The 27,510-nt window shown below is 38.4% G+C and overlaps 2 protein-coding genes across 2 annotated transcripts in view; one reads left to right on the top strand and one right to left on the bottom strand.

Annotated features, from left to right (window-relative positions):
- Window positions 1–934: 934 nt before the first annotated feature.
- Window positions 935–25,201, top strand: Cog7 (conserved oligomeric Golgi complex subunit 7). The gene is made up of 16 exons (XM_089644272.1): window positions 935–1,024; window positions 1,124–1,213; window positions 1,782–1,862; window positions 7,139–7,312; window positions 8,407–8,544; window positions 8,750–8,867; window positions 10,895–11,079; window positions 11,260–11,482; window positions 12,355–12,488; window positions 12,644–12,778; window positions 13,870–14,005; window positions 14,182–14,349; window positions 17,330–17,424; window positions 19,168–19,272; window positions 21,276–21,369; window positions 22,588–25,201. The coding sequence occupies exons 1-16, from the start codon at window positions 980–982 to the stop codon at window positions 22,683–22,685; spliced, it is 2,019 nt and encodes a 672-aa protein (XP_089500398.1). The 5' UTR covers window positions 935–979; the 3' UTR covers window positions 22,686–25,201.
- Window positions 25,202–25,864: 663 nt separating this feature from the next.
- Window positions 25,865–27,510, bottom strand: part of LOC149414248 (phenoloxidase-activating factor 2-like) — a 43,426-nt gene continuing 41,780 nt past the window's right edge. The window contains exon 8 of the mRNA XM_089644270.1: window positions 25,865–26,596. Coding sequence (XP_089500396.1) covers window positions 26,426–26,596 — 171 coding nt within the window. The 3' untranslated portion in view covers window positions 25,865–26,425. The remainder of the gene's footprint in view (window positions 26,597–27,510) is intronic.

The raw sequence follows: 27,510 nt of genomic DNA on the forward strand, positions 1-27,510 counted from the left end.
AATGTTTTCACAAACTAATATATCTATCTAGCTATGGCCCGGTAGCTTGACATACGAGTATTTAGTAATGGTTTTACTAGGCTTATCTTGTCAGGGCTGTAAGCTGGCCTGTATATCAGTTGCATTTAAAGCTTGGCTTGGGAGATATTTACATCTATCCAGTTGTTTTCTGATAGGAGCCATGGCAAGATAGATAAGCTTAGTAAAAATACTGATATACCGGCTTTATCTTTACTGATTGTCATCATTTTAGTTTGCTACTTTTACATTTAGTTTTTGTGTACCAACAGTTCTAATTTATCCCGATAAGGTATACAAAATACAGAATCAAAAGCTATTTTGTAGGAGGTAGTAACTATCATTTAATAGTATTGTTTTGCCAAAATCCTTGTAAGTCTTTTGACTAGCAAGCTGGAGGTCGCGCGTTCAAATCACGGCGTGCGTAGGTAAATTTTATTTGATTATTTGTTTAATTTCACAATTTACTCATTTAAAATAAAATATTTAGTATATTTGCGGCATATTCCAGAGTGGAAGATACTCTCAGTATTTCCATGGTGTAAGACCAACATTCAGAATTAAAAAATTGCTTGAAATGGCTTAGGCCGTGTTTTGGTGACCAGATCTGAATAGCTAGGTACTCCCGAACCTTCTTCTTGCCCATTTACTTCCTCTCCCCGCTACTTTCAGTCTCTCAACTTGAGTATGCCTTAGTCTCAATGGCTTCAGAGCAATTGGGACTCTTGTGCAGTTTGAAATTTTAAAAATTTGAAATAAAAAATTATTGAAAACAAAAATATCCAATCTTTGATATTTTTGTTCATTTTTCATGGATGAAGTACTGATTTTTTCGAATCTGGGGAGTTTTTATGAAATATGGGGAATTTTGAGGCTGGGGATATTTATTTTTTCGGCAGACCTCACTGATTGATATCTAAGCATATGTCAGATTACTGCGTGATGTGTCAAATTTTTCCAAATGTCATATGGAAATAAAAACCAAAACAAAATGAATAAAGCAATGGTAATTTTACAATACTTCCCGGTTAACGTGGAAATGTTTTTCTCTATTATGATAATAAAATAAAGAATGTGTCTTTAATGTAACTTGTTTATTTTTTAGGATTTAAAAACGTTTTCGAGTGACAACTTTGACGCGAAGGATTGGATAAACAGAGCGTATTCGGCCTCAGACAAACATGAAGACAAACAAGTAAATATCCACCCCTAGTTATTACTTGATTAACTTGTCGAATTCCGCCTCACGCTCTTGGTTTCAACTTAATAAATACAAGAAACAACTATTTATTTATTTATTTATTCATTTTCGGGAAATCGACAGTTTACATTTAATCAGTTTGTACATAAGTATTATTTAGTAAAATAAAACCAATTATGGATTTCCTCCTTGTGACTTTAACTGAGACAGCATAATATGGAATAAGTAATTTTTTTAGCACAGTAAGGGAAAGGTTAAACAAAAACCCTTTATTAATAATATTTAAGTCGAAATATGAACTTATGATCTTAAAATAGTTTCTTAGTTCTGGTTTAATTGAGAAATAAATTTAATAAAAACCATTATGATGTCAAAATATGGCATGAAGAAAAGATAAAGTTTTCAATTTTTTCAAATACTATCTAACTGATAAAAAGTGTTTTTATACACACAAAATACAATATGGTCTCCGCAACTCTATTCATATTACACATCTGTTATTCTGCCTCTAATAAGCACCTTGTATCGAAATACCAGTAAATTGAGCTATCTTTGTTTGCAGGTGTTTGTCAACAATACAATATCGACTCTACAACTCTACATGCAACAACTGAATCATGCTTTGGAAGAAACCACATCCCAAGTAAGTTAATAAAAAACAGTATAATAACCAACACATTACAAAGTGATAAAGAAAATTACAAATAAATATTATTGGCACACTAAATTACAGGTTTCGCCCAGCGACAGCTTCTTGTATTGCCCCCAAAATATTTAATTCCCTGATTATTGATACTAGGAAATCGAAAACTGGTGATCTTTATACCATAAGTGTTCAAAATTTATTTAAATACAAACGGCACGACATGTGCCACTATCATAAATTATAGTTATTATTTGTGTTCTTAAATATCAATAAATTACGACTCAATTTGGTTGGAGAGGTTTATTATAATACATACATCCAAAAAAATAAACGTAGAAAACACAAGCAGAACGTTTGCACAACGTAGGCAATTAACTCGGTATCGGTGTCAAGGTTGCTGTTACTGGACTGTGTACTGGTCCGTGCCGGGTCGCTTTAAACAACTCGGCTGGCGACGATGGAAGGTTCGCGAGACTACCGGTAAATTGACGAACCCTCGCATAATCCAGATTGTTCGGCACTGCTGTAATAATGCCTAAGCGATGGACTAGATACTTCTGGTAAACGCCGCCGAATCCAGACACATGCAATGTATTAGCGTAGATACTTCGGCGCGCGCTGCTGTAAGCAGGTAGGTACTGTCCGACACATTATTATGCATTGAACACCACAGATATACGTGCCTATAGATATGGCCGCCACAAATATAAAATTAAAAATCGTGCAGTACAAAGTATAAAGTATAATATAAGGTATGTAGTGTAAAGATTAAATATAAAGTAAAAAGAAAAAAATATAAAAAAACATAAGTACAAAAGATATGACAAAAAAATGAATATTAAAAAAAAATTATTTGCAATCCATTTATTGTCAGAATAACCAGTTACTTTTTATGGTTCAAGAAATGACAAAAAAAACAAACAATTGTAAATCAATTTTCTGTTAAATAAAAGCTTTAGTAAAGAGGAGCAGACAAAATGCCGATCAATTTGAAGAAATACAAAATAATGCACAAACATCGTCATGTCAAACATGCATATGCATGAAGTCATTTGGAGTTAGCGTCGATTATGTGGTCTCCATTTAGGCATTACATTAGACGTTAATTTCCCTAAAATAAAATATATAAATATAAATATCCCCTGCGAGGCAGAATTAGTCGGGTAAGTATTCTCGGAGGCAGGCCAACATCTGGGGATCTAGCAAGATCAAATTGATAACTTAACGATATCGGATCGATAGACTTAACTTACGACGATTTTATATCCCAAGCATGGTTGCGCTGTCGATAGCCAAACCGATATTGAAACAAAATAAAGAAGAAATCATTTTACCGTGGCAACACTTGGAAATCTGTCTATGGATTAACATTCCTAAACGTCAAACGGCTGTCAAAAAATTGACAATGTTGAATAAAATACTAACTTTAATATAAACGCGGCATCCAACGCGCGGACAGCTTTCTCATGTATAAATCTTGATTTAATATGTGACAGACACATTCTTTGGACATTTTCATAACCTCTGCTATCTCTCTCATTTTAATTCGGCGGTCGTTTAACATTATTTGGTGAAGTTTAGCAATGCTATCGTCAGTGGTTGCAGTTTTTGGACGTCCCGAACGTTCATCGTCTCCCAAGCTCTTACAGCCACGTTTAAATTCAGCTGCCCATAATTTCACTGTGGTAAATGATGGTGCAGAGTTCCCTTACACAGAGTCCAACTCATCTTTGATTTGTATTACCTTTCAAAAACAAAAATTTAATAACAGCTCGATACTCAATTTTTTCCATTTTCACAAAAACACACACATCGACTCACTCAAACGACTGTCAACTAAAAACTGCGCGTCCAAAATGGCCGAAACTTTGGTGAGTAACTGTCAAAAGATGCACAACTACATTCACTAGCTTTTATTCACGTGTACCGCCATCTTTGCGTTGAGGTCGGAAACTTTTCAAACCACCCTCATACATATTTTTTCTTATTTTTAAAATATTTTATGTGTTGTATGTAGTATGACTTTATGTTTGTGATTACTCTATGTTTGCTTCACTCAAATGTAAATTGTTAACCTCGATACAGGCATAGTCCTAGTGAGGTTTTATTTTTATAAGAAAAAATATGTTTTATATATATGTATTGTAATTCCTCGTATATGTGCACAATATAATACCAAATTTTACAGCATTGACATTTTTGGTAATAACCTAAAGAAATATCGATATGAAGTAATGCTTACAATCGATTATTAATATGAGAGTACGGAATGTATCGGGAGCATCTCCTATCCTCTTCCTATTTTCCTCTTCCTCTCCCCTTACTTTAACACAAAATTAATTTTAAGATATTAAAACTTCATTTCCAATGAACTTTATCACAAGAAACTTGTGGCTTTACTTCAGTTAACTTGTATATTTATATATATCATTGTATATTATGTAAAAGCTGTTTGTTTCTTACAAATAAATAAATAGTGAGATTCAATAAATAAATATGCATTGGCTGTCCCCGCATGTTGTACCTTTTGACATTAAAAAGGGAATTAATTAGTTACTAAAGTTTTCAGCCACAATTTATTTATTATTTTATTTATTGGATGATTTGTATAGCGCCGCTTTTGTGAGATATCACCTCAGGGGCGCTTTACAGTTAATGCAGATATTACAAAAAATACATAAATATTACAAATTGAAATTGAAATTAAGTTAAATAAAATGAAGTAGGTACAGAAACAGGTGACACGAAGATGGAGAATCTGCTGCAAGAATCCTAGGTGGTGAGAAAACTGGACCAGCTGCTGCAGCGAAAGAGACTACCGTGCCCACCAACAGTGCCAGCACGAGGTTCGTCATCCATCCAGGTATGTGTTTGCTGCTAATAAAGCGCTAACACCATATCCTCACTTAGATACCAGATCTTGGCAGCACCGCTGTGACGTTTGACGAAGATAGAAGATGGAGACTCTGCAGCAAGTATCTGAGGTGATGAAGAAACTGGACCAGCTGCTGCAGCGAAAGAGACTACCGTGCCCACCAACAGTGCCAGCACGAGGTTCGTCATCCATCCAGGTATGTGTTTGCTGCTAATAAAGCGCTAACACCATATCCTCACTTAGATACCAGATCTTGGCAGCACCGCTGTGACGTTTGACGAAGATAGAAGATGGAGACTCTGCAGCAAGTATCTGAGGTGATGAAGAAACTGGACCAGCTGCTGCAGCGAAAGAGACTACCGTGCCCACCAACAGTGCCAGCACGAGGTTCGTCATCCATCCAGGTATGTGTTTGCTGCTAATAAAGCGCTAACACCATATCCTCACTTAGATACCAGATCTTGGCAGCACCGCTGTGACGTTTGACGAAGATAGAAGATGGAGACTCTGCAGCAAGTATCTGAGGTGATGAAGAAACTGGACCAGCTGCTGCAGCGAAAGAGACTACCGTGCCCACCAACAGTGCCAGCACGAGGTTCGTCATCCATCCAGGTATGTGTTTGCTGCTAATAAAGCGCTAACACCATATCCTCACTTAGATACCAGATCTTGGCAGCACCGCTGTGACGTTTGACGAAGATAGAAGATGGAGACTCTGCAGCAAGTATCTGAGGTGATGAAGAAACTGGACCAGCTGCTGCAGCGAAAGAGACTACCGTGCCCACCAACAGTGCCAGCACGAGGTTCGTCATCTATCCAGGTATGTGTTTGCTGCTAATAAAGCGCTAACACCATATCCTCACTTAGATACCAGATCTTGGCAGCACCGCTGTGACGTTTGACGAAGATAGAAGATGGAGACTCTGCAGCAAGTATCTGAGGTGATGAAGAAACTGGACCAGCTGCTGCAGCGAAAGAGACTACCGTGCCCACCAACAGTGCCAGCACGAGGTTCGTCATCCATCCAGGTATGTGTTTGCTGCTAATAAAGCGCTAACACCATATCCTCACTTAGATACCAGATCTTGGCAGCACCGCTGTGACGTTTGACGAAGATAGAAGATGGAGACTCTGCAGCAAGTATCTGAGGTGATGAAGAAACTGGACCAGCTGCTGCAGCGAAAGAGACTACCGTGCCCACCAACAGTGCCAGCACGAGGTTCGTCATCCATCCAGGTATGTGTTTGCTGCTAATAAAGCGCTAACACCATATCCTCACTTAGATACCAGATCTTGGCAGCACCGCTGTGACGTTTGACGAAGATAGAAGATGGAGACTCTGCAGCAAGTATCTGAGGTGATGAAGAAACTGGACCAGCTGCTGCAGCGAAAGAGACTACCGTGCCCACCAACAGTGCCAGCACGAGGTTCGTCATCCATCCAGGTATGTGTTTGCTGCTAATAAAGCGCTAACACCATATCCTCACTTAGATACCAGATCTTGGCAGCACCGCTGTGACGTTTGACGAAGATAGAAGATGGAGACTCTGCAGCAAGTATCTGAGGTGATGAAGAAACTGGACCAGCTGCTGCAGCGAAAGAGACTACCGTGCCCACCAACAGTGCCAGCACGAGGTTCGTCATCCATCCAGGTATGTGTTTGCTGCTAATAAAGCGCTAACACCATATCCTCACTTAGATACCAGATCTTGGCAGCACCGCTGTGACGTTTGACGAAGATAGAAGATGGAGACTCTGCAGCAAGTATCTGAGGTGATGAAGAAACTGGACCAGCTGCTGCAGCGAAAGAGACTACCGTGCCCACCAACAGTGCCAGCACGAGGTTCGTCATCCATCCAGGTATGTGTTTGCTGCTAATAAAGCGCTAACACCATATCCTCACTTAGATACCAGATCTTGGCAGCACCGCTGTGACGTTTGACGAAGATAGAAGATGGAGACTCTGCAGCAAGTATCTGAGGTGATGAAGAAACTGGACCAGCTGCTGCAGCGAGAGAGTCCACCAACAGTGCCAGCACGAGGTTCGTCATCCGTTCAGGTATGTGTCTGCTGCTAATAAAGCGCTGACACAACATTCTCACATAGATAACAGACCTTGGCAGCACCGTTGTGACGTTCGAAGAAAATAGAAAACGGAGACTAAAAAATAGCAAGAATCCTAGGAGGTTGGAACATTTCTTCTCAATTGTTTACCGTGCTTGCATATATCGCTGACTGTCCATAGATGACGGATTCAGTCAAAAGGGTTTTATCGATCGACCGTGCTAGATAGTGCTAGTTTGAACTGGCTAGAAACCTTGGCTGTTTAAAACAAAATCAACTATCTCAAACGGTACCGTTATTTTCACCTGCATAAAGTGTGATTTTCCTTGTTCAGGTTCTGTCAGGACTGCCCCGTCTCATCATGGAAGCCTCTGCAGCGGAGGCCGGGGCCCTGGGGCTGGCGGGGCGCAGCTCCTCGCTGCAGCAGGCCATCGGAGAGGCCCAGCGCGCCGCCGGGCAGCCTCTGCTCACCTTGCAGCGCACTGATAGACTCAAGACAAGACTGGAGGTATGTTGGTCAGTCAGTGAAACAGTTAAAACTGGTTAAATGGATTTGTTTATAATGCGTGAGATTATTTATTTACACATATTATAATTAATTCAGATTTTTCCTTTTAAAAGTTTTAAATTTAATGTGTATTAACTTCAAACTCAGTCAATTGTTTATCAGTAGACTTAAAAAGTAAACAATGAAGCCAAAAGTACTTTCGATATCCACAGAATTAGACATTTTAAATTATTCCATGCAAACTACGTCAACAATGGATAAACATAATTTCAAGTTCAAGATGGCCATCATTTACAACACAAAAAACTTATGACTGACATTTTTTCACATCTCCCTCTAATACCTTAATAATCTTAATTCTATCTCACCGTGGTCATGTCCGAAAATCCCTTGAAAATTTTTTTTGTATGATACTAAGCATACGTCAGACATGATAGTGTTTACCTCCTTTGTCTGTATAGCAAAGAGAAAGAAAGGAGATAGCTTTGGGATAAAACTTGAAGTGACCCACTCATCATATGAGCATCAGTGGGAGGACATTATCCTATTGATGGCGGACCAGAGTTTTACGAGGTAGTGAGAATTCAGACTGTCTCTCAGTGGGGTCGTGCACGAGATGGGTATTTCTCACGTAGGCTGATTGCCATTCAAGTTTCCATCTATCTTCTGGAGTAATATGAGGAGCCTCTCTCTCCTTCCATCCAGAATGGTTTTCTGGACTTCAAGCGGCATGCAGGGTGAGAGACGACGCCATTGTGCAAAGGTATTGCGCTTTTCTGCAGTTCCTTCTTGTATTCCCTCAGTATTGCAATCTCTTGCCTGATATTTGGAGGGGTTATATGTGCAAGTACGGGGATCCGAGGGAGAGGTGGTATAGTAACTGAGTGTGTAAGAGTAACCTAATCCAAGCAGTCGTTGTACTTGACTTAGACCACTGAATTTGACAGACGAATAGCGGTGAATTATAGAGCTTGATTTTGTGCTTTCAGCTTAAAAAATAATTGTGGATTATAGTAGTTATCGGATAATCGAAGGGAGAATTACTGATGGATTACCGTTAATAAATGAGTTCATTGTTGTACGTGTGTTGGCAGTTGGCGCGCCAGGGCCTAAGGGAAGCAGACAAGTGGGCGGCGCTGGCGGGCAATCTGGAGGCCATCTTGGAGTCTGGTGACACCACCGACCTGGCCGCCATCACCAAGCTCATGGAAGACATCAACCAGTGTTTGGAGGTTAACACTCAGTCACTTATCAATCAGTTACTTATTTCATTGTACATATTATATACCCAAACCCATGAACCCTGACACCCCTGCTAAATCACCAAACATAGCGAACCACCTGGGGTGACCATTGGCAGGGGTGTTGGTTATCCAATAAATGGTTTCCGGAGCGGATAACAAACCCTAAGATTAATTGTTTTAATTATGATGACAGGTGCTCTCAAGTGGGGCCGACTATGAGGACAAGCGCCTGCAGCTGGAAGGTATGAGGAACAGGTTCGAGGCCCTGCTCAGCCCTGTGGTCGTAGAAGCTTTTACTGGAAGGCAGACAGGTACCATTTCCTACCATTTTTTTGGTCCGTTCGGCCGCATCCGCAAGGTTCAGTTTGGCATGATGCACTGAGTGTATTTTATTTATATTGTACAAAACAGAGAGTATACGTACTAGATATTTGCTATAGTATCTAGTACGGATATGTCCTAATTTATTTATTTGTGTTTTATCTTTTCCTGTTTCAAATTTTCGTGTAGGAATCTCTAATATTGTCTTTAATAATTAAATATAAATATAATTAATACAAGTTTTGAATACAAATATAGAAATATTTTTAAAATGGCTCACCTTAGATTTGTTGTAACTATAATTATTCATAACAAACATATCTATCCCTCAAGGACATTAGCGGTTCTACTCAAATTTGGGTATCTATCTCTCAAGGACATTAGCGGTGCTATCCGAATTTGGGTATCTATCCCTCAAGGACATTAGCGGTGCTACCCGAATTTAGGTATCTATCCCTCAAGGATATTAGCAGTGCTACCCGAATTTGGGTATCTATCGCTCAAGGACATTAGCGGTGCTACCCGAATTTAGGTATCTATCCCTCAAGGATATTAGCGGTGCTACCCGAATTTGGGTATCTATCGCTCAAGGACATTAGCGGTGCTACCCGAATTTGGGTATCTATCGCTCAAGGACATTAGCGGTGCTACCCGAATTTGGGTATCTATCGCTCAATGTCATTAGCGGTGCTACTCAAATTTGGGTATCTATCCCTCAAGGACATAAGCAGTGCTACCCAAATTTGGGAATCTATTCCTCAAGGACATTAGCGGTGCTACCCGAATTTCAGTACCTATCCATCAAGGATATTAGCGGTGCTACCCAAATTTGGGTATCTATCTGCGGATATAATTTTTAAAAGAAATTTGAAGTCTTTTTTGTCATAAGCTTCAATTAGGTGAGGGTGTTTCACAGAAATTCAAATGTAACTCTTTCATCAAAAGGCCAATCAGCGCCATTTTATTTTATGACATTTAAAAAGTTCCTGTTAAATGTTGATTGTATGTCCTTTTCAGCCATAGAATAAAGAATATATCACTAGATGCCTTCCTTGCAAATGTTCTATTTAATTTCATATGGCATTTACGTTATATAAAACATCACTTTCATGTAAGTTTTATTAAATTCACACCGTAAAAGTCAATTAAAAATAATGTGTGCGAAATAACCTCGCTTTTCCTATAAAATTAAACTATATTCATAACACGACATTTGAATGGATTAAAACTGACAAAAAATAGTAAATATATTGAATTATACTAATATAATAGGTGATTTGTCATTAGAATAGAAATTATTAACAAAAACATGATTTGAATCACACATCAGAAATATTAAATCAAAACTGATTGTGCGGGGAAACTGACGTAAATGCTCATGCGCAAAAGTCTACCAACATGTAATATTGTCAGTTCTTTTGCAGCGCAGTTACAGATATTTTTTATTAGTAGCAATTCGAAATAGAAATTGTACAGTCTTTGTACAATGTGTTACAAAAACACCGTAGTGATATTTTTACTAGTAAGGCTGATTATATATTTCCGTGACTTAACTGTCTCAAAGTTTAATAGATAATCTTCCTCAATTACGTAAATAACTTTTCTTTTTTTTTCTTTTCCTTGTCATTTGTATGAGGTTTTTTATCCAGTTAAGAATTTTTCCTCATAAAACTCATTAATGTAACATAAAATCAGTCAAGTAAATACAACCATCAGATGGTGATAGTAATAAGGCCAAATGAGCCGCAGTACTAGTCAGCTAGAAACATGAAAGGGTATTGCTATAAGCCCTAGCTAGTTAGAGGATTACGAAAGAATCCATAAAATCAAAAAAAAATATATATTCATCCTAGTCGCTTTGCTTATGTACATACTCGCATGTAATTGAAATTTGACTCTTACTACGTAAGGATATCAACAGAGCAGTGCGGGCAATCTGGTTCCATGTTAGAAATATCCAAGTTGGCATGGCAGTTCTCATATTTTTCAATATTTAATCAAATTTTTGGTATTCCAGACAGGTGTCGCCAGCTGTACTGCGCATTCGCCGCCATGGGCCGCTTGGGCGCGCTGGCCGTTTACCGTGCGCGCTGCGAGGACGCCGCGCTGAGGGGGCGTCTCTCCGGCCAGCTGGGAGGGCGGCGGAACGCGGAGCAGCTGCGCGACCTGCACGCCGCCCTTCTACGCCACGCCACTCACCAGGTACATACATGCAAAATACATTTTGCTTCCAATCCTAGGAAACACTTGCTAATAGAGTAGTGGAAGCATGGAATAAACTTCCACAACATTTTAATGCTACAAAGATATAATCAATTTATCTCCGGTCAGCTGGAAGTACAGGGCGAACACCGAATCAACTAATTCCTTTGTGTATTGCAGTTGGAATGGTCTCCACAAGCCTGTCCCGGCGAGGCTACACTGCCCTGGCTGCTGCGCCTGCAAGCCCCCTTGCTGGCGGACTGCGGCCGTGGGGGGCCACAGGGGACACAGGGGGGACAGGGGGGGCCCGCATGTCCCGAGGATCTGCAGCAGCTGCAGGCGGCCTGCGACCACTACGCGCAGGAGGTGCAGGCCACCCTCAACAGGGAGCAGGGGAAGAAAGGTAAGGCGCATTGAACACCAACCTTCTTTATATTAACCTTTAGAACTCCCTGAATATAACTAGCTGTTGGTCACTGGGGGGTTAATATCAGCTGTTTAACCCATTGGCCTCCGAATTGTTTGGCTAAAAAATTGTCCTTCACATCCGAATTAATTTTGTACCAAAAGTTTTAAGTGCAGTGGTGTACTAAATCTTACATAACTTTTAAACTAAACATGCAAACGAAACAATCTTTTTTAATTTACTTGTGCATTGAATCAAGGTATGTAAAAAGTATATGCACTGATTAAAAAAAAAAAATAATATGATTAAACGAGGATATGAAATTTTTTTTTTTTCAAAAACCGTTTTTTTTTCCTCATTTTTTTATAATTGGATTAAGAAAAGTTGTACATTATTCATACCGATTACCATAATATATATTTTTTGCCATTTGGGCTCTTGTTAGCCGCCCACCATGCGTTTTACGAACAAGCTTGTCAATTCCCGAACCACACGCCATTTTGAAAAAATTCAATGAAGCTGAAATATAACAAAATTTCAATCGTAAATATCAGGAAAAAATTGTACCAACGGAGTCCTGCCAATTACTACGAAATAAATGCTTAATTATCTACAGAGCGATTGGCATTTAAAATTTTTACACAGATGTCAATAATGTATCCCTTTTTCGTTTTTAAGCCGACAGACATCAGACCCTCAGTCGTTTGATTTTAAGACACATCGCCGTACACACGCCGGGACGGCGTCGTTTGAGGCCAATGGGTTAATGTCTTACTCTTACTCTTTAGTTGTCGAAAAAATTTTATTGAATGATCACCAGTTTCCTGCTTGTACTATGAATTTCCTCACGTGTTTCTCTCTGCCTCCAGGTGTAGTGTCAGAGGATGAGCTGATGGAGTTCACTCGAGCAATCTACTCCCCGGTGAGGAATGGGCTCGCCAATCTCGGCACAATCCTCGCAGCGGCAATGGCGGAAGATTTGGGCCCGATGCCACCTGTCGACGTGTGTATTCAACATTTCTTTTACATCTTTTGTACGGTTTCATAACAAACCACAAACCTAACCCGGAATTAACTAACCTAACGTATACTTTTGTCATATTCTGTTCTATTTAGTTATCCATTTGTATAAACATGACTGGGTTAACCATGTTCCAGGTGAACAGTTCTGAAGCTGGAACAGTCCTACAGCTGCGAGTGTCTCGCGGGCTCCGCAGTCTGAGGGAGCGCCTGGCCCAGGGTAGGGCTCTCTCGAGGGGCGCAGCACCCAGACACCTTGTTTACGCTGCACAGGTAAATATTACCCATCCCATCCCCCCATCATATTTTCATGTTTTGATACATTCCCAAAAAGAGTTGGAAATATAATATAGTACTCTCTCAATAATCCGTCCCTCGATTATCCAACAATTTCTATAATATGCTGTTATTTTCACTTGCGTGCCGCTCGATCGCCAAGCTTTGTAGACCGACGGTTGGGTTAACTTACTCTTAGGCAATCACCCCACGGGTCGGTAAGGAATCGATAAAAACGGCTTTGGAGATTGTAGGTTAATAAACTGTCGGTATTGCAGATTTCTTTTTTTTTCGCATTTATTGCCTTTATCTTATCATCGTTAAATTGACTCACAGGTACTATTATAAGGGTTCTATTGTAACAGGTAGTTCAATAAAATTATTTTAATTTTTTGCACATTTGTACATACGCACTATAATCACAGTACATTTCAAAACAGTTCCAACTGGCTACAACGTCATTATGACGTATAAAATGCCACTGGCTGGTAAGACTTGTGTCACCAACGTTGCCCGGCGTGACTTCAACGCCGCCGTATTCACAAATAAAACGAACATGTCATTTTGGCGGCAAATCGAAAATGGCATATTTTAAATCGTTATAAAAAATTTACATTCATTATGGTAATTTTTTTATTAATTTTAATTAGTGAGTCACATCATCATCATCACTTTTGGCTCTACAACCCCTGGTGGGTCTTGGCCTCCTCAAGAGTCTTCCTCCGCTCATCTCGGTCCCGTGCCAGCTCTCTCCAGTTTCGAAGCTCCAAGGCAGACAAATCTTTGAGGACGTTGTCGCTCCATCTTAACCTTGGCCTTCCCAGGCTCCTTCTCCCTATCGGTCTTGAGCTCAGCAGGGACTTTGGTTGTCGATTCTCGGTCATTCTCTCCACATGACCTAGCCACCGAAGTCTTCCCAGTTTTATGAACTTTGTGACGTTTAGCTCCTTAAACAGAGTATAGAGCTCATTGTTATAACGTCTATCATTGTTATAATTAGTGAGTACATGAAATAAAAAATAAAAAGTCGAAATTTTATTTTATTTAATTTTAATTTTTTTACCTAATGTTAATCTCTAAAATTACAGTGGCTCATAGATGAACTGTGCATGGGCTGGGGTGCGGTGAAGGAACTGCCGGGCTGCCTTTCCTTGCTGCGTAGTTACACACATCTTCAACAGCTGGTCAATGAGGCTGAAAAACTCTTAGAGGAGGCTAAAAGAGGTATGATAGTCTGAAAGCCATTACATAAATTATCTAAGATCTGTACAAATAATTATGGTGAAAAAATTTTGCTCAAAAAGATTGCGACTAATTGTCAATAGATGTCTGTGTCGTTACTTTGATTTATTTGACAATTTATTGTAAATAAGAATAATATGTTTTTGTTTTGTCACCAGCGGATCCCAAGGTGCCCCCGCCCGCCCTGTGTGGCGGGGGGTGGCAGGGGGTGTTGGGGGTATCAGGGGAGCCCCCATGCCCTCCGCTGGCGCCCCCGCAGCGACTGCACCAACACCTGCAGACCACAGCCAGGCACCTATTACTGGCACCCATCGGACAGCACCTGGGTAACAACACTCTCCAATTCTTCAGGCTAGATTTGCAAGATGAAACAATTATAAAATCATATATTTTTATTCATTTTTTTAGTACGCAGTAGTTTTTTTGTGCCCTTTACGGCGCAAACCGGGATGAACTCGTAAAATTTGTTCTACATCATTTTGTATTACTGTGAGATATATGATTTAAACAGTGTTATTTATGTTTAAAAGTTGACTGACATTTTTTTATTAATCAATAAGACCTCTCGATGCTTCGCTATTGTTAATGTCTTTCTCAGGCGTCTCCGACTCCTTCCACCATTGACTACTGCCAGAGATGTGCTTTATTTCAAATAAATCCATTTCAAATGGAAATGCAAAATGCAAAATGGGTATTTTCCATTTTTCATTTTAAATGCTTTTCTAAAAACCATTTTGCATTTTAAATGCTTTTCTCAATGCATTTTCAATTTTAAATGCTTTTTTGCAACATTCTTCCTATTATCTCCACTCATCTTTTTTTCATAAGCCCCAAATATCAGTCGGTCCTCAACCTCGCTATGAGAGATAATTTACATTTGTCAAGTTGCTCCCTGGTAGGAGCCCTGGCAATTGAGTGATACCATTACAAAAAATACTGATTCAAATACTGAACATGGGGCCATGACGCTGTAATATTCAATGTTAGATAGCAGTTTCTATGTTTTTACGTTGGCAACATTAGTCCCGCGCAAATTTTTTGTGGTTTCATAATCTGTAGTCGTGGTGTTTTTTGATTTACCATCATGTAATATGTTTGTTCTACATTGATGTCCATTATTAAATGACAAAATTGTTTAAACATTCTATAATTATTTTGATTGTTTGACCTGAGAAACCATTTTGCATTTTCAATGCATTTTGAAAATAGGTATTTTGCATTTTGCATTTGAAATGCTGTTCTAAAAACCATTTTGCATTTTCAAATGGAAAAGTTTTGACCCATTTCCATTTTGCATTTTAAATGGTTTTGGGTACCCATTTTGCACATCTCTGACTACTGTGTACCACAATGTTACTGTTAAAAAACTACATTACATCAACTTTAATTCGACTCCGTATCTTATTCCAGTGCAGAGATATTGCGTTAAGTATTCCTCGGTCGTCCCCGAATTCTTCTACCATTTAAACCACCCTCTAACCACTCCTGGCACTAATGAGAACTTTTCAGCGATATCAGTGGACTACTTTTGGAGTTTTGTGAGCGCAAACAAACGCTGGCTTAATTTTTGCGTATTAAGATTTTTATATGAAAAATAAGGCTCCTTGATAACTCAACACAGCGACAATTCAACACACCTTTAAAAAGTGATCTAAGTCACTGAAAGTGATGAAAAAAGTAACCTATAAACCTAACCTGTTTTTCATAGCTTTATATCACTTTAATGGTGTGTTGAATTGTCACTGCGTCAAGTCATCCGTTTCCATCGAAGCCAGAGTAAAGTTGGCCTCTCAGAAGCTGGGCGTACTGTACAGGGCCCGCAGATACTTTAATAGTACACAACTGCTGACCCTGTACAAATCGCAAGTGCGCCCTACTGTCGAATTTGGCAGCCATCTCTGGTCTGGAGCCCCTAAATACCTGAAAAAAACCCTTGACTCTGTGCAGAAACGGGCGGTCCGTTTGATAGATTCCCCAATCTTAACAAACGGACTGCAATCTTTAGAGCACAGGCGTCAGGTAGGTATGTTGTCCTTGTTCTATCGGTATTACAATGCAAGATGCTCTGAGGAACTAGCGTCATTGATCCCTTCGGCACCGGTGCGTAGTCGGGATACACGCCAAACGCGCGCCCAACATTTGTACACGGTTGACATTTGTCACATGAGAACGGGTCGCTTCTACGATTCGTTCTTAAGTTCAACAGCTCGGCTGTGGAACGAACTGCCGGCCTCTGTGTTTTCTCCCTCCTACAACATGGGACTCTTCAAGACCCATGTTCACTCCTTCCTCTCCACAAAAAGACCCTCCACACAGCATCCCCAAAGATGACATAGGCCCTGAGGGAAATTATTTTCTTCAGGGCCTCCTGTGTGGAGTTAATATAAAAATTAAAAAAAAATAAAAATAATGGTAGCGAGTAAATCGCAGATAGAGCCGCACGTCGCATTGTCGTAATATCGGTGGTCGAGCAAACTCACCGGCACGTCGACAGGAATAGGCAATGCACGACGTAAAAAGTTGCTCTTTGGCCAGAGCCTTCAAGTGATGGGATAAACTGTATAATGAAATAATATAAAACCATTTTCGACTGCATTCTTTGAAAATCTGTGTTAACCTTTCCTTATTTGTGGTGTGTATTTACTACACATTGCTTCTAATAACTTTAATAACTCTATAAATATAATAAATTCTGGGTTCAGATTTTAGGAATTCCTCCGTTATATATTTATGCACTGAATTAAAAAATAATATTTTACATAGTTTTCAAATTCAATTAAAAATCAGAGATTTTTGTTAAAAATCGGAAACAAATACACCAATACAATCAACCGTGTGACACTGCTAAGCGAAGAGTGTGCGAGGAAATGACACGTTATTGATGTCCCGCTTTAGTTTGCTACGCGGGAACTTGAGAAATCCACACGCCCGCAGTTGTATATTGATTTAGACCATCGATACCTACGACCGCATAGCTGTGTGTCTGCCAGCCGCCAGTCCAACCAGTCGGACGCGGACCGTCGTTAGATGTGGACCCTTCGCACGTTTTTTTAACATCTGCCGATGGTTTTTGTCATGTTTTCAGCAATTAAATTACAATTATTAATACTTTTGATATAATATATAATAAACATAAGCGATTAGCTATGAATATTCATATTTTTCCGGTATTAAATCGCTTATTTTGAGATGTGTGTTGACTACACAGTACCGGAACGCGTTGATTTTTTTAGCACAGTAAGGGAAAGGTTAATATTAATTTATTTTGAGTACACTGAATATTAATTTATTGTTTTCTTTTCACAGAGGGAGTGGAGAATTTGAATGGGTGGTCAGAGAATGAACAGTATGCATCAGATCTGCCTGACTTCAGTCTTTCTCCCCAGGAGTATGTGACGCAGGTAAATATTCAATGAGCGGAATGTACAATGCCCGCACATACTTTAATAGTACACAACTCCTGACCCTGTACAAATTGCAAGTGTGCCCCACTATTGTATTTGGCGGCCACCTCTAGTCTAGGAATGTTTGATAGATTCCTGTATCTTAACAAATGGATTGGAATTTTTAAAGCAAAGGCGTCAGGTGGGAATGGGAAATGTAAGAAATGCTGTCCTCTTTCTACCGGTATTTAAATGGAAGATGCTCCGATGAACTAGCTTCATTGATCCAAGTCGGAAAACATGCCAAACGCGCACCCAACGTTTGTACACGGTTGACATTTGTGACATGACAATGGGACGTTTCTACGTCTTGTTCTTGAGTTCAACAGCTCGGTTGTGGATCAATTTGCCAACCTCTGTATTTTCTCCCGCCTACAATATGGGTTCGACATCAATAAGATCCTCCACACAGCATCCCCAAAGATGTTATAGGTCCTGAGGGAAATAATTTTCCTCAGGCCTCCTGTGTGTTAATGTAAACAAAATAAATTGCTACTTCCATCACATAAAGCTCTTTGAACTATGCTTGAAATGGCTTTAACCACATTTGTTGACTAGATTTGTATAGCCAGGTGCTTTCCAACCTTCCTTTTTCCTATCTCCTTCCCTTCTCCACTCCCTTCAGTGTCTCAATATACTCCAATTGGGGATGTATTAATTCCACAATTTTAGACTCTTATGCAGTGTTCATACAAGAAAAACTTCTATAGGAATCAGACACGGTAGTGGCTCTGAAATTCGCCGAAGAATTATGCTGATGACAGTAGCCGACTGACTACCCTGCGTCAACCGTTCCGAGGCGTACAGAAATCACAATGCGTCGATTACATAGAGTGTGTATATTGATTGAATTAAATCAACTGAGCCAAAATTACGCCTTATGCTGCAAATAATGCTGATGAGCATTCTCTCCTCTATTGAACTCCAAGCTTGTGTCAGCTAAAATAGAATTTATTCCAAGTTCCATCGCCCTCTGTTGAATTCGACCGCTTCTTCAGCGATCTTGGGAAATTTCTCCGTCCAGCTGATTGGCAGCCTTCGGTCGTCAACCCAGTGAATTCTATAAATCGGCATATGGGTGGACGTTGACTCCTTGAGTTCGGTACAGCGCCTCATGCAATGATACTATATAGTTTATTGACCTTCTCAGTTTTAAACCTTTAGTTGGTAAAAGTTCATAAGTACTTACTCTGTTTTCACAGTCTAATTTTTAATATATTGTGTCTTTTGCACTGTTTTTTATACATAAAAAATAGGTTATACAATAAGCTGGGTCTTGGATCTTTAGTAGTATTGTTGCCAACATTGTTCGCCCATCCTATTGTCGCTCGCATCTATGCATAGCGGCGCCCCATCTGTTTCTGCTGAATCCCTAACGCAAATCTTCAATTACACGCATATTCACTTTGATAGTCTATGCAGTTTGTTGGTAGCGAGATGACAGTCGGCGTGCAAGCATTTCACATCTCCTGTAATAAATGTTTTCGCAACCTCTCAAATTGACACAACTACATGGGAAGCTGGTTAACATTTAGTTCGAATTGGGAACTGACTTACCTCTGGTCCTTAGGTAGGTAATCCAAACTGTCAGACAGGGACAGGAAATTAGATAAGGGAATGCAGGAACCTATGTTTGTGGAAGATGCATAGTTGCGTCAACATTTCCGTTTGTTTCTTTTATCTATCTTTTTCTGATGGTAGGTTGGACAGTATCTCCTGACTCTGCCGCAGCACTTGGAACCCATGCTGGACCGCGGGGAGCTATCTGCTTCCGAGGAAGATCCGGCTTATCACTTCCTAAATGAGGTAAGTCACTTGCAATATTGCTGAGATAAGTCACTTGCAGCATCTACTTTGAGAACATTTAAATACAGTGGTGTTTTTCTCTAAAGTGCGTTTGTGCAGTACTCCAATAGAAAAACGTGTTTTATAATTTTTCCACACTTTAAACAGCATGCTATTCAAATTCCATTCAAATATATTTATTTTATTTGTGAAAAAGCTTGTCGTAAAATTATGTGTCAAATGTCATAATTCCGATTTTCAATCCTCACTCGACTTATTTTTTTGTTAAGAACGCTTATTTAGCTGGAAAATATTATTAAACTCAGGAATATTATCTTATGTTTTTATTATGCTATATATTTTTAACGCGATGCACTACGTCGTGTAATATTTTAAATTGAGCCGCTATCAATAACAACCCTTACGTAGATGGCGATAAGGTTACAATTCCCGCTTAACACCATCCGCCTGTTTTGATTTATGCAAGAAAAAAACATGGCCAAAAAGTGCCTTTTATTTTATTTTCTGGATGTTCAGGCATAAATATTTAATTTTTTTTCGATCATTTTATAAATAACTTAATTTTCCACATTATACAATAAAATCATAACCGAAAATAGGTTCGTAAGTAGGAGATTTTGAACTTTAAAGCAGTTTTCATAGGCCTTATACATTTTTTTTTTTTTGGGCTTATAAAAAAAATTATCTAAAAAATACTCAATTATTTCAAAGGTCAAGATGTATTCTACTCGCAGTATTAATTGCAGTATTATTAATTAAAGCATCTGAAACATTTCTAGGCGACCAAATTTTCAAACCAAAAACACATGATTTCGCTTTACTACGTATGGCATCGCCTTAAATGTAACATATTATGTAAATAAGCTTTTGAAAAAAATATTATTTTGTAGCTATCCTGGGATAGTATAAACTACATAGGATAGATATATAGAATTTTTACAAATATATAAACATATTTACTGGTAAGATAGTAGAATTTACAAAAACATAATTTTGCGAAAAACAAGTAAGTTATAACGAAAATAGTGTTATCCTGCGTACGGCGGGCGATTGTCACTTTACCCCTGGCACACTTCTTAGTACTTCTAAGTGTATGTATACATTTGGGAAACAGAACGCTAACCGTACCACGAATTACAGGAAAGGAACGAATCAACTGCAAGCGGCGTTTCGCACCATTTGCAGTTCCTTCGTTTCTTTCCCATAAGTTGAGGTTCAGTTTGGCTGTTCGGCTCGCAGATGTACACGTAGCATTAGAGCTACAGTGCGCGTATCGGATTAAGTTTATCGAAACTCCCACCGTCAAAACTACTGATTTAGATTGTGGGTCTGTCTGTCATTGATTGTAACTCTGGTTCAATAAATTCGAATTTGTTTTCAATGTTAGTGTCATTTTCAAAATTGTCAAGATATGTCAAGAATTTTGATTTCAGAGATAAAGTACCTACCTAGAATAATTCTAATTTAGGAGGCCGTTATGGGTATTGCTAACCCGGGAACCATTTATTGGATAACCAAATCCTCTGCCATTTATCACCCCAAGTGGTTCGCCACATTTGGAGACTTAGCAGGGATGCTCGGGTTCATTGCGGTGAGGTTTGTCTAGGTCTCGGCGGCAGATTCGACCATTTGACCTCTCCAGCAGGACTCTTCCGACCCATCGCCAATCCTGGACCCACTGATTCCTCTCTCATCGATCTTTTTCCTTCCCAGAACTTCCTTTCCTTAAAGAGAACCTCCACAAAGCATCACCAAAGATTTGGGGTAGAAAAAAAGGTTTTATTTTTTTGCCAGAAAATTATTTTAACTCTATATTTGAGAAGTGTATTCTTAAGGTTAATCTTGACGTTAAAAGTTAAGTTAGATTTCGTGATTTTTCAAGGGTGTGCGCTTTTTCCATTTTCAAAACACCTTTTTTTTTACTGACTAACTAGATTTACTTTAACATAATATCCTGTGATTTTTCACTGGTCTGCACTTGTACCATTATGTTTTTGTTACAGGTTTGCAATTCCGCCTGTGAGATGATTTCTGCCAAGATTGACTCCATCCGGACTATGGACAGTCTCGGGTTGAGGAAATGTTCTACTGATATTGGTAAATATTATATTCTATTGATATTGGTAAACTCTGCACTTAGCATCTTTGGGAATGCTGTGTGGTGGGTATTTTTGATAAAAGGAGGAGTGAATTCATTTTATAGGAGGGAGAAAGCCAGCAAATCAATCCACAGAACAAGTTGTGGAAGCGATCCATTCTCATGTGATAAATGTCAACCGTGTTGAGCGCGCTTTTGGCGTGTTTCGTGACTGTAGATTTGGCGTGATTCGGTGGTAAAGGCATCTATTTTGTTAGTTCCTCGGAGCATCTTCCATTGAAATACTGGGAGAACAGAACAGCATTCCCAGCTGACGTCTGTGCTCCAAAAATTCTTTCAAATTGCTGCCCGTTTCTGCACAGTGTCAAGGGTTTGCTCGGGAATTGTGTGGCGCTCTTGCTGCCAAATTCAACAGTGACTATAATTTACAACGAAAGGATCTGCATACCTCATAACAGCAGCCATAAGGATTTTCATAGCCCAGTCAGAACCAGCCCTAAGCTAAATGATGGATTATATATTTCCTCACTATTTCCTTTCTCCTGGTTCCACAACTTCCTGGTATTCAACTTCCCGGATATCTGAGATTCCCATCAAAGTGGGGCATTACACCATTGATGTACAGGGTTTTCCAATAAGAGGTGTTATTTTGAATAGCCCGCTATTTCGGTAGATGTTACTTTTGAAGCTGTTATTTTTTAACATTTGACAAGTAGAAACTACGTTATTAATAAAAATGGAACGATACACGCTTCAACAACGCGTTGAAATTATTAAAATTCACTTGAGTGAATCAAATGCAAATCATCTTGAGTGATGAGGCCCATTTCCACCTCGGTGGCTTCGTCGACAAGTAAATTTGTCGCATCTGGGGCTCGGAAAACCCAAGAGTTATTGTTGAAAAGCCTTTCTATCCTCAACGTGTGACTGTTTGGTCCGGTTTATGGTCCGGCGGAGTCATTGGACCTTACTTTTTCGAAAATGAGGCTAGAGAAATAGTTACGGTGAATGGATCGCTATCGAGAGATGATTAATGATTTTTCATGGCCGGAATTGGATGGTATTGATCTGGGCAACGTTTACTTTCAACAAGACGGCGCTATGTGCCACACAAGCAACGAAACCATTGATCTTTTACGATTGAATATCAAAATAACACCTCTTATTGGAAAACCCTGTATGTGATTTTTTTTAACCTCTTTACATTTTCTTTTCAGCATATCTGACTTCCATTCTCGAGGAACTCGGAGCTGGAAGCGAGGGTCTTCAGCTCCTCACTGATTCCTTGGCCAGGAAGCAGGCTGCCCTGGAATAGCTGTAGAGCAGATAGTAGTGATGCTCAAATGCGGTGTGAATGATTTAAATCACTAAACTGTGTTAATTTGTTGACATCATTGTTACGGAGCAATCAACGAAATAATCCCTCCTCATGATTAGGAGTAGAGTCAATCTGTTCGCTTTTCAGAACATCTCATATGGTGTCATGTAAATTGTTGTCCCCCTTACAAGAAAGAAAAAACACTAAGCTCTTTACTCAAATCTAGAAGTTAACCACAGAATAATTAAAATATACACCTCTAAAAAACCAAAGGCTCTAACCACAATTTGAGAAATTGAGGTGGCAGTAATGTTTATAGTACATTTGTTTAATAAAATTTGTGTTTTTTTTTGTATATATTTTATAAACATGCTCTTTTATCTCTAAATAGTATCAAATAAAGTCGCTATCCGCGTCTGTCTGTTTGTGCGCTTAGTTCTTCTAAACTAGGCAACAAATTTTTATATAGTTTTTACTATCATTTAGAGAATTTCTTCAGGAAGGTTTACATATATAATACATGCATATTATATTTTATTAGTCTGAGGCAGTCAACTCTTAGATCAGCAACATCATCAGCTGTAGGCAGACTGATGGAACCTAAGCGCAAGCCAAATACTAAGTTTGGTGATCGCGCTTTCGGAGTATCTGGGCCGAAGGCTTGGAATAAACTCCCTCCGGAACTAAGATCCATAACAAGTCCAACAGAATTCAGGTCTAAACTAAAAACTTACCTTTTTAAGCTGTCATACCCTTAAATTAAATATACCATTCCTGAGAGAAAGTCCAGTTATATCCAATTATGTCCTAAATCCTGTATCTAAATTTGGCTAATAAACAATTAGATAATGTTAATTAAGTGTTAATCTCAAGTGACCTACCAGGCAAGTATTGTACTGTATATTATCTCCATAAATAGTTAGTAATAACCAGGGATGTGCTTTATTTCAAATAAATCCATTTCAAATGGAAATGCAAAATGCAAAATGGGTATTTTCCATTTTGCATTTTAAATGCTTTTCTAAAAACCATTTTGCATTTTGCATTTTAAATGGTTTTCTCAATGCATTTTCCATTTTAAATGCATTATTACTACTATCACTCATCTTTTTTTCATAAGCCCCAAATATCAGTCGGTCCTCAACCTCGCTATGAGAGATAATTTACATTTGTCAAGTTGCTCCCTGGTAGGAGCCCTGGCAATTGAGTGATACCATTACAAAAAATACTGATTCAAATACTGAACATGGGGCCATGACGCTGTAATATTAAATGTTAGATAGCAGTTTCTATGTTTTTACGTTGGCAACATTAGTCCCGCGCAAATTTTTTGTGGTTTCATAATCTGCAGTCGTGGTGTTTTTGGATTTACTATCATGTAATATCTTTGTTCTTCATTGATGTCCATTATTAAATGGCAAAATTGTTTAAAACTTCTATAATTATTTTAATTGTTTGACCTGAGAAACCATTTTGCATTTTCAATGCATTTTGAAAATAGGTATTTTGCATTTTGCATTTGAAATGCTTTTCTAAAAACCATTTTGCATTTTGCATTTTCAAATGGAAAAGTTTTGACCCATTTCCATTTTGCATTTCAAATGGTTTTGGGTACCCATTTTGCACATCTCTGGTAATAACATAGATCACTGTAGAAATGTATTATAAATTTGTACAGCGCCCTTGAGGTGATTTTGCACAAAAACGGCGCTATACAAGTCATCCAATTATTATTATTATCATTATTATAGAAAGTAGAGAAAAGTTGATGTTTTGTAATCAAGTCGTAAAAATATTTTTTCTGGCAATACATTGCTAACTCTGACTAAACCTTATGAGATACATCAAAATAATGTACTACGGAATTGTATATCTTAAAAAGGCCTACAGAAAAGTCCTTGATGGTATAAGTCTACCTCCTAAGGATAATCCCCAGTAACGCCGGCTACACGTCAGGTAGTAACATTATAATCCTATTTTTTGGATTTTATTGAGATATGTACACACAAATTATCCGTCTTTCTGACAGCATCTTCAGTTAAATTCAAAATCCAAATAAGTGGAATATTTATGAACGTATCCGAAAACTAAAAACTGATTTTGAAAGGTGATAAAGTACGCTTTCACATTTTATCATTGTAAATATAAATATAATTTTCGAAATATAAAATTTTTTAATGTGAACATAAAAAAAAAAATTCAAAAAAAATCTTACTTTTTTCGTAACTAAAATTACTGATAACGAAAAAATTTATGGAAACACATGTATTTTGTTAGACAAATGTATTACAAACGTTATTTTAACCTCACTTTTTTATCATTTCATACAAGAATATGCATTCAATAAAAGGTCGAAAATAATAGAATCCAATAATATAGACCTTAAACTGAGAATACTCCTCATCAAGACCTATGTATGGAGTATCTTGATGTACGGCTGCGAAACATGGTGCCTATCCGAAAGAGATAAACGGAGACTAGAGGCTTTTGAGATGTGGTCCTATAGAAGACTATTAGGAATTTCCTGGAGAGACCATGTTACAAATGAGGAGGTTCTCCAAAGAATCGAAGGAGGAAGGCACCTGCTCAGGACCTTGTCCGAAAGGCGTGCAAGATGGATCGGCCATGTTATACGACAAGAAGGCCTCTTGCATGTCATAATGGAGGGTATGACCGAGGGGACCAACTCTAGGGGACGCCCACGCCGAGAGTACCTGGAGGACCTGCTGGTGGACGTGCGCTGCTCATCATATGCACAAGTCAAAAGAGCCGCACAAGACAGGGAAGAATGGAAGAGGAGATTAGATAAAATTGCTGCAAACCAATCCCAGGATTGAAACCAGAGAGAGACAAGAATAATTCATAAAAAAATCACAAAGTTTCTTAATTTTTTTTTTTTCAAATTTCGATCGGTACTTTTGTTTTCATAAAAGTATACATTTAAAGTCTTCTGTAGTTAATTTCTAGATTTGAATATAAAGCGTAGTGTTTTCTCTTTCTAACACCGTTTAAATCATATTTCTCACCAAGACGATAAGAGAGATACAACGATTTCTATGAGACAATATGAGTTAAGTTGAAAGGTTAAAAAGTTGAATAAAACAAAATTAGATTTTTTGGAAACTGAATATTATAATATTGTTATTATTTTAAATGGTTACAAATAAAACATGTAATTCTTGACAATTTGTTTATTTTTTCTGTTTTTTTTTGTCATTGTCAAATGTTTGTATAAAGAAATATTCAAATGTATAAAGTTTAATCTTATATGTGCGTTAAACATTTGATATGTCAAATATTTATTTATATATAAAACATACAAACCACGTCAAATATTATTAAACTGATATGTTAAATGTATTTTACATGTCAAACATTTAATATTTGAACAAATTAATATGCAATCATTTAATACATTAAATATTCAACATGTGAAATACTTGGCCCAGTTGTTTCGCAGAAATTCAAATGTGAAAAGTAAATCAAATTCAGCGCCATTATGTTTTTTTGACATTTGAAAGGTTCCCATTAAACGCCGATTCTACGCTCGTTTGATAGTTGTGCTGTTTTGCTGAACACAATTCGCAAAAGCTAAAAACGGACTTAGAATCGGCATTCAATGGGACTTTTAAAATGTAAAAAAAAAAACAAAATAGCGTTCTGTTGTTGCGTTATAATAATTTCTGTTCTGTTCTGTAAAAAATCGACAAAATTGTCGCCGATGTACCGTGTACGGTTCAATTGTCTTTAGGATCGTATGCGGTCATGTCGATATTATTGATGTAGAGCTGATCGTCAATCCAATCCCTCAGATAGGCCACGTTCACGTAAACGCCAGGGGTGCTGTTCTCGCCGCATCCAATACCCCACGCCACGATACCGGACTGCATGTAGCGGTCGGGCTTGTCCTGAATTAAAGAGAATTGTTGTTAATATTGTGAGTTTGAGGCGGAAAGCATAGATACATTTGCTGGTACCTAATATTCTTGGATAGAATTCTTAAGGCACCGTTGAGGTGATTTTGCACAAAAACGGCGCTATACAAATCATCCAAATATTGTTATGGATTAAATGGAGTCTGCCGGCAGACTTACAACTTGAGAGATTAGGATAGAACACAATCATAATACTCGTTTTAACTTTAATGAAGCACTTATTGTACCTAAGCATACAAATAAATATGGATAAAGAATTTTAAACTACATGATTCCCGTGATTTGTTTTTGGGGTATTATGTCGTGTTGCGCTAACTCCTTCTTTAGTCAACGTTTCGGACAGCATTGCAGTGTCCATCATCAGGGCAGATTTTTATGTAGTTAGTTATACGCAAACATATTATTATTATGTGCAGAGCAGGCAGCATTCGGATGATGCGCTCATATCTGATTTGACAACAAGTTTGCCAGTAATTGAGTTGTTTTAAGTTTGAACTAAGTCCTTTCTTCTCTCCAAATGTGAATCCAATAGAGCTTTGAATTGATTTATATTTGTTGCATCGATGACATGTTGTGGGAGTTTGTTCCAAGCATCCACTACTCTATTTGCAAGGAAGTGTTTTCTAGGATTAGATGCAAAAGGCGTTTTGGTAATAGTGTCCACGGAGATTTATATTTTTATTAGTAGTGAAGATTTGTTGGATGCTAGGGCAACTGTAATGTCCAGATAAAAGTCTCCATCAAGTCACCCCTTTCTCTTCTTTCTTGTAAGGTTGGTAATCTTAGTTCCTTGAGTCTATCTTCGTATCGTAGATCTTTCAGAGCTCTTGGTATTTTGTCTCTGTACTCTCTCTAACAGATTTATATCCTTTGCGAAGTAAGGACTC

This window comes from Hesperophylax consimilis, chromosome 20, assembly GCF_061612785.1.
Source record: "Hesperophylax consimilis isolate HC1 chromosome 20, BYU_Hcon_1.0, whole genome shotgun sequence".
Classification (NCBI taxonomy): domain Eukaryota; kingdom Metazoa; phylum Arthropoda; class Insecta; order Trichoptera; family Limnephilidae; genus Hesperophylax; species Hesperophylax consimilis.

Coding starts and splice junctions, on each gene's coding strand:
- Cog7 (XM_089644272.1), top strand. CDS start 980: ATGTCATATGGAAATAAAAACCAAAACAAAATGAATAAAGCAATG. Junction 1,863..7,138: donor TGGAAGAAACCACATCCCAA/GTAAGTTAATAA, acceptor TTCCTTGTTCAG/GTTCTGTCAGGACTGCCCCG. Junction 17,425..19,167: donor CCCAGGAGTATGTGACGCAG/GTAAATATTCAA, acceptor TTCTGATGGTAG/GTTGGACAGTATCTCCTGAC.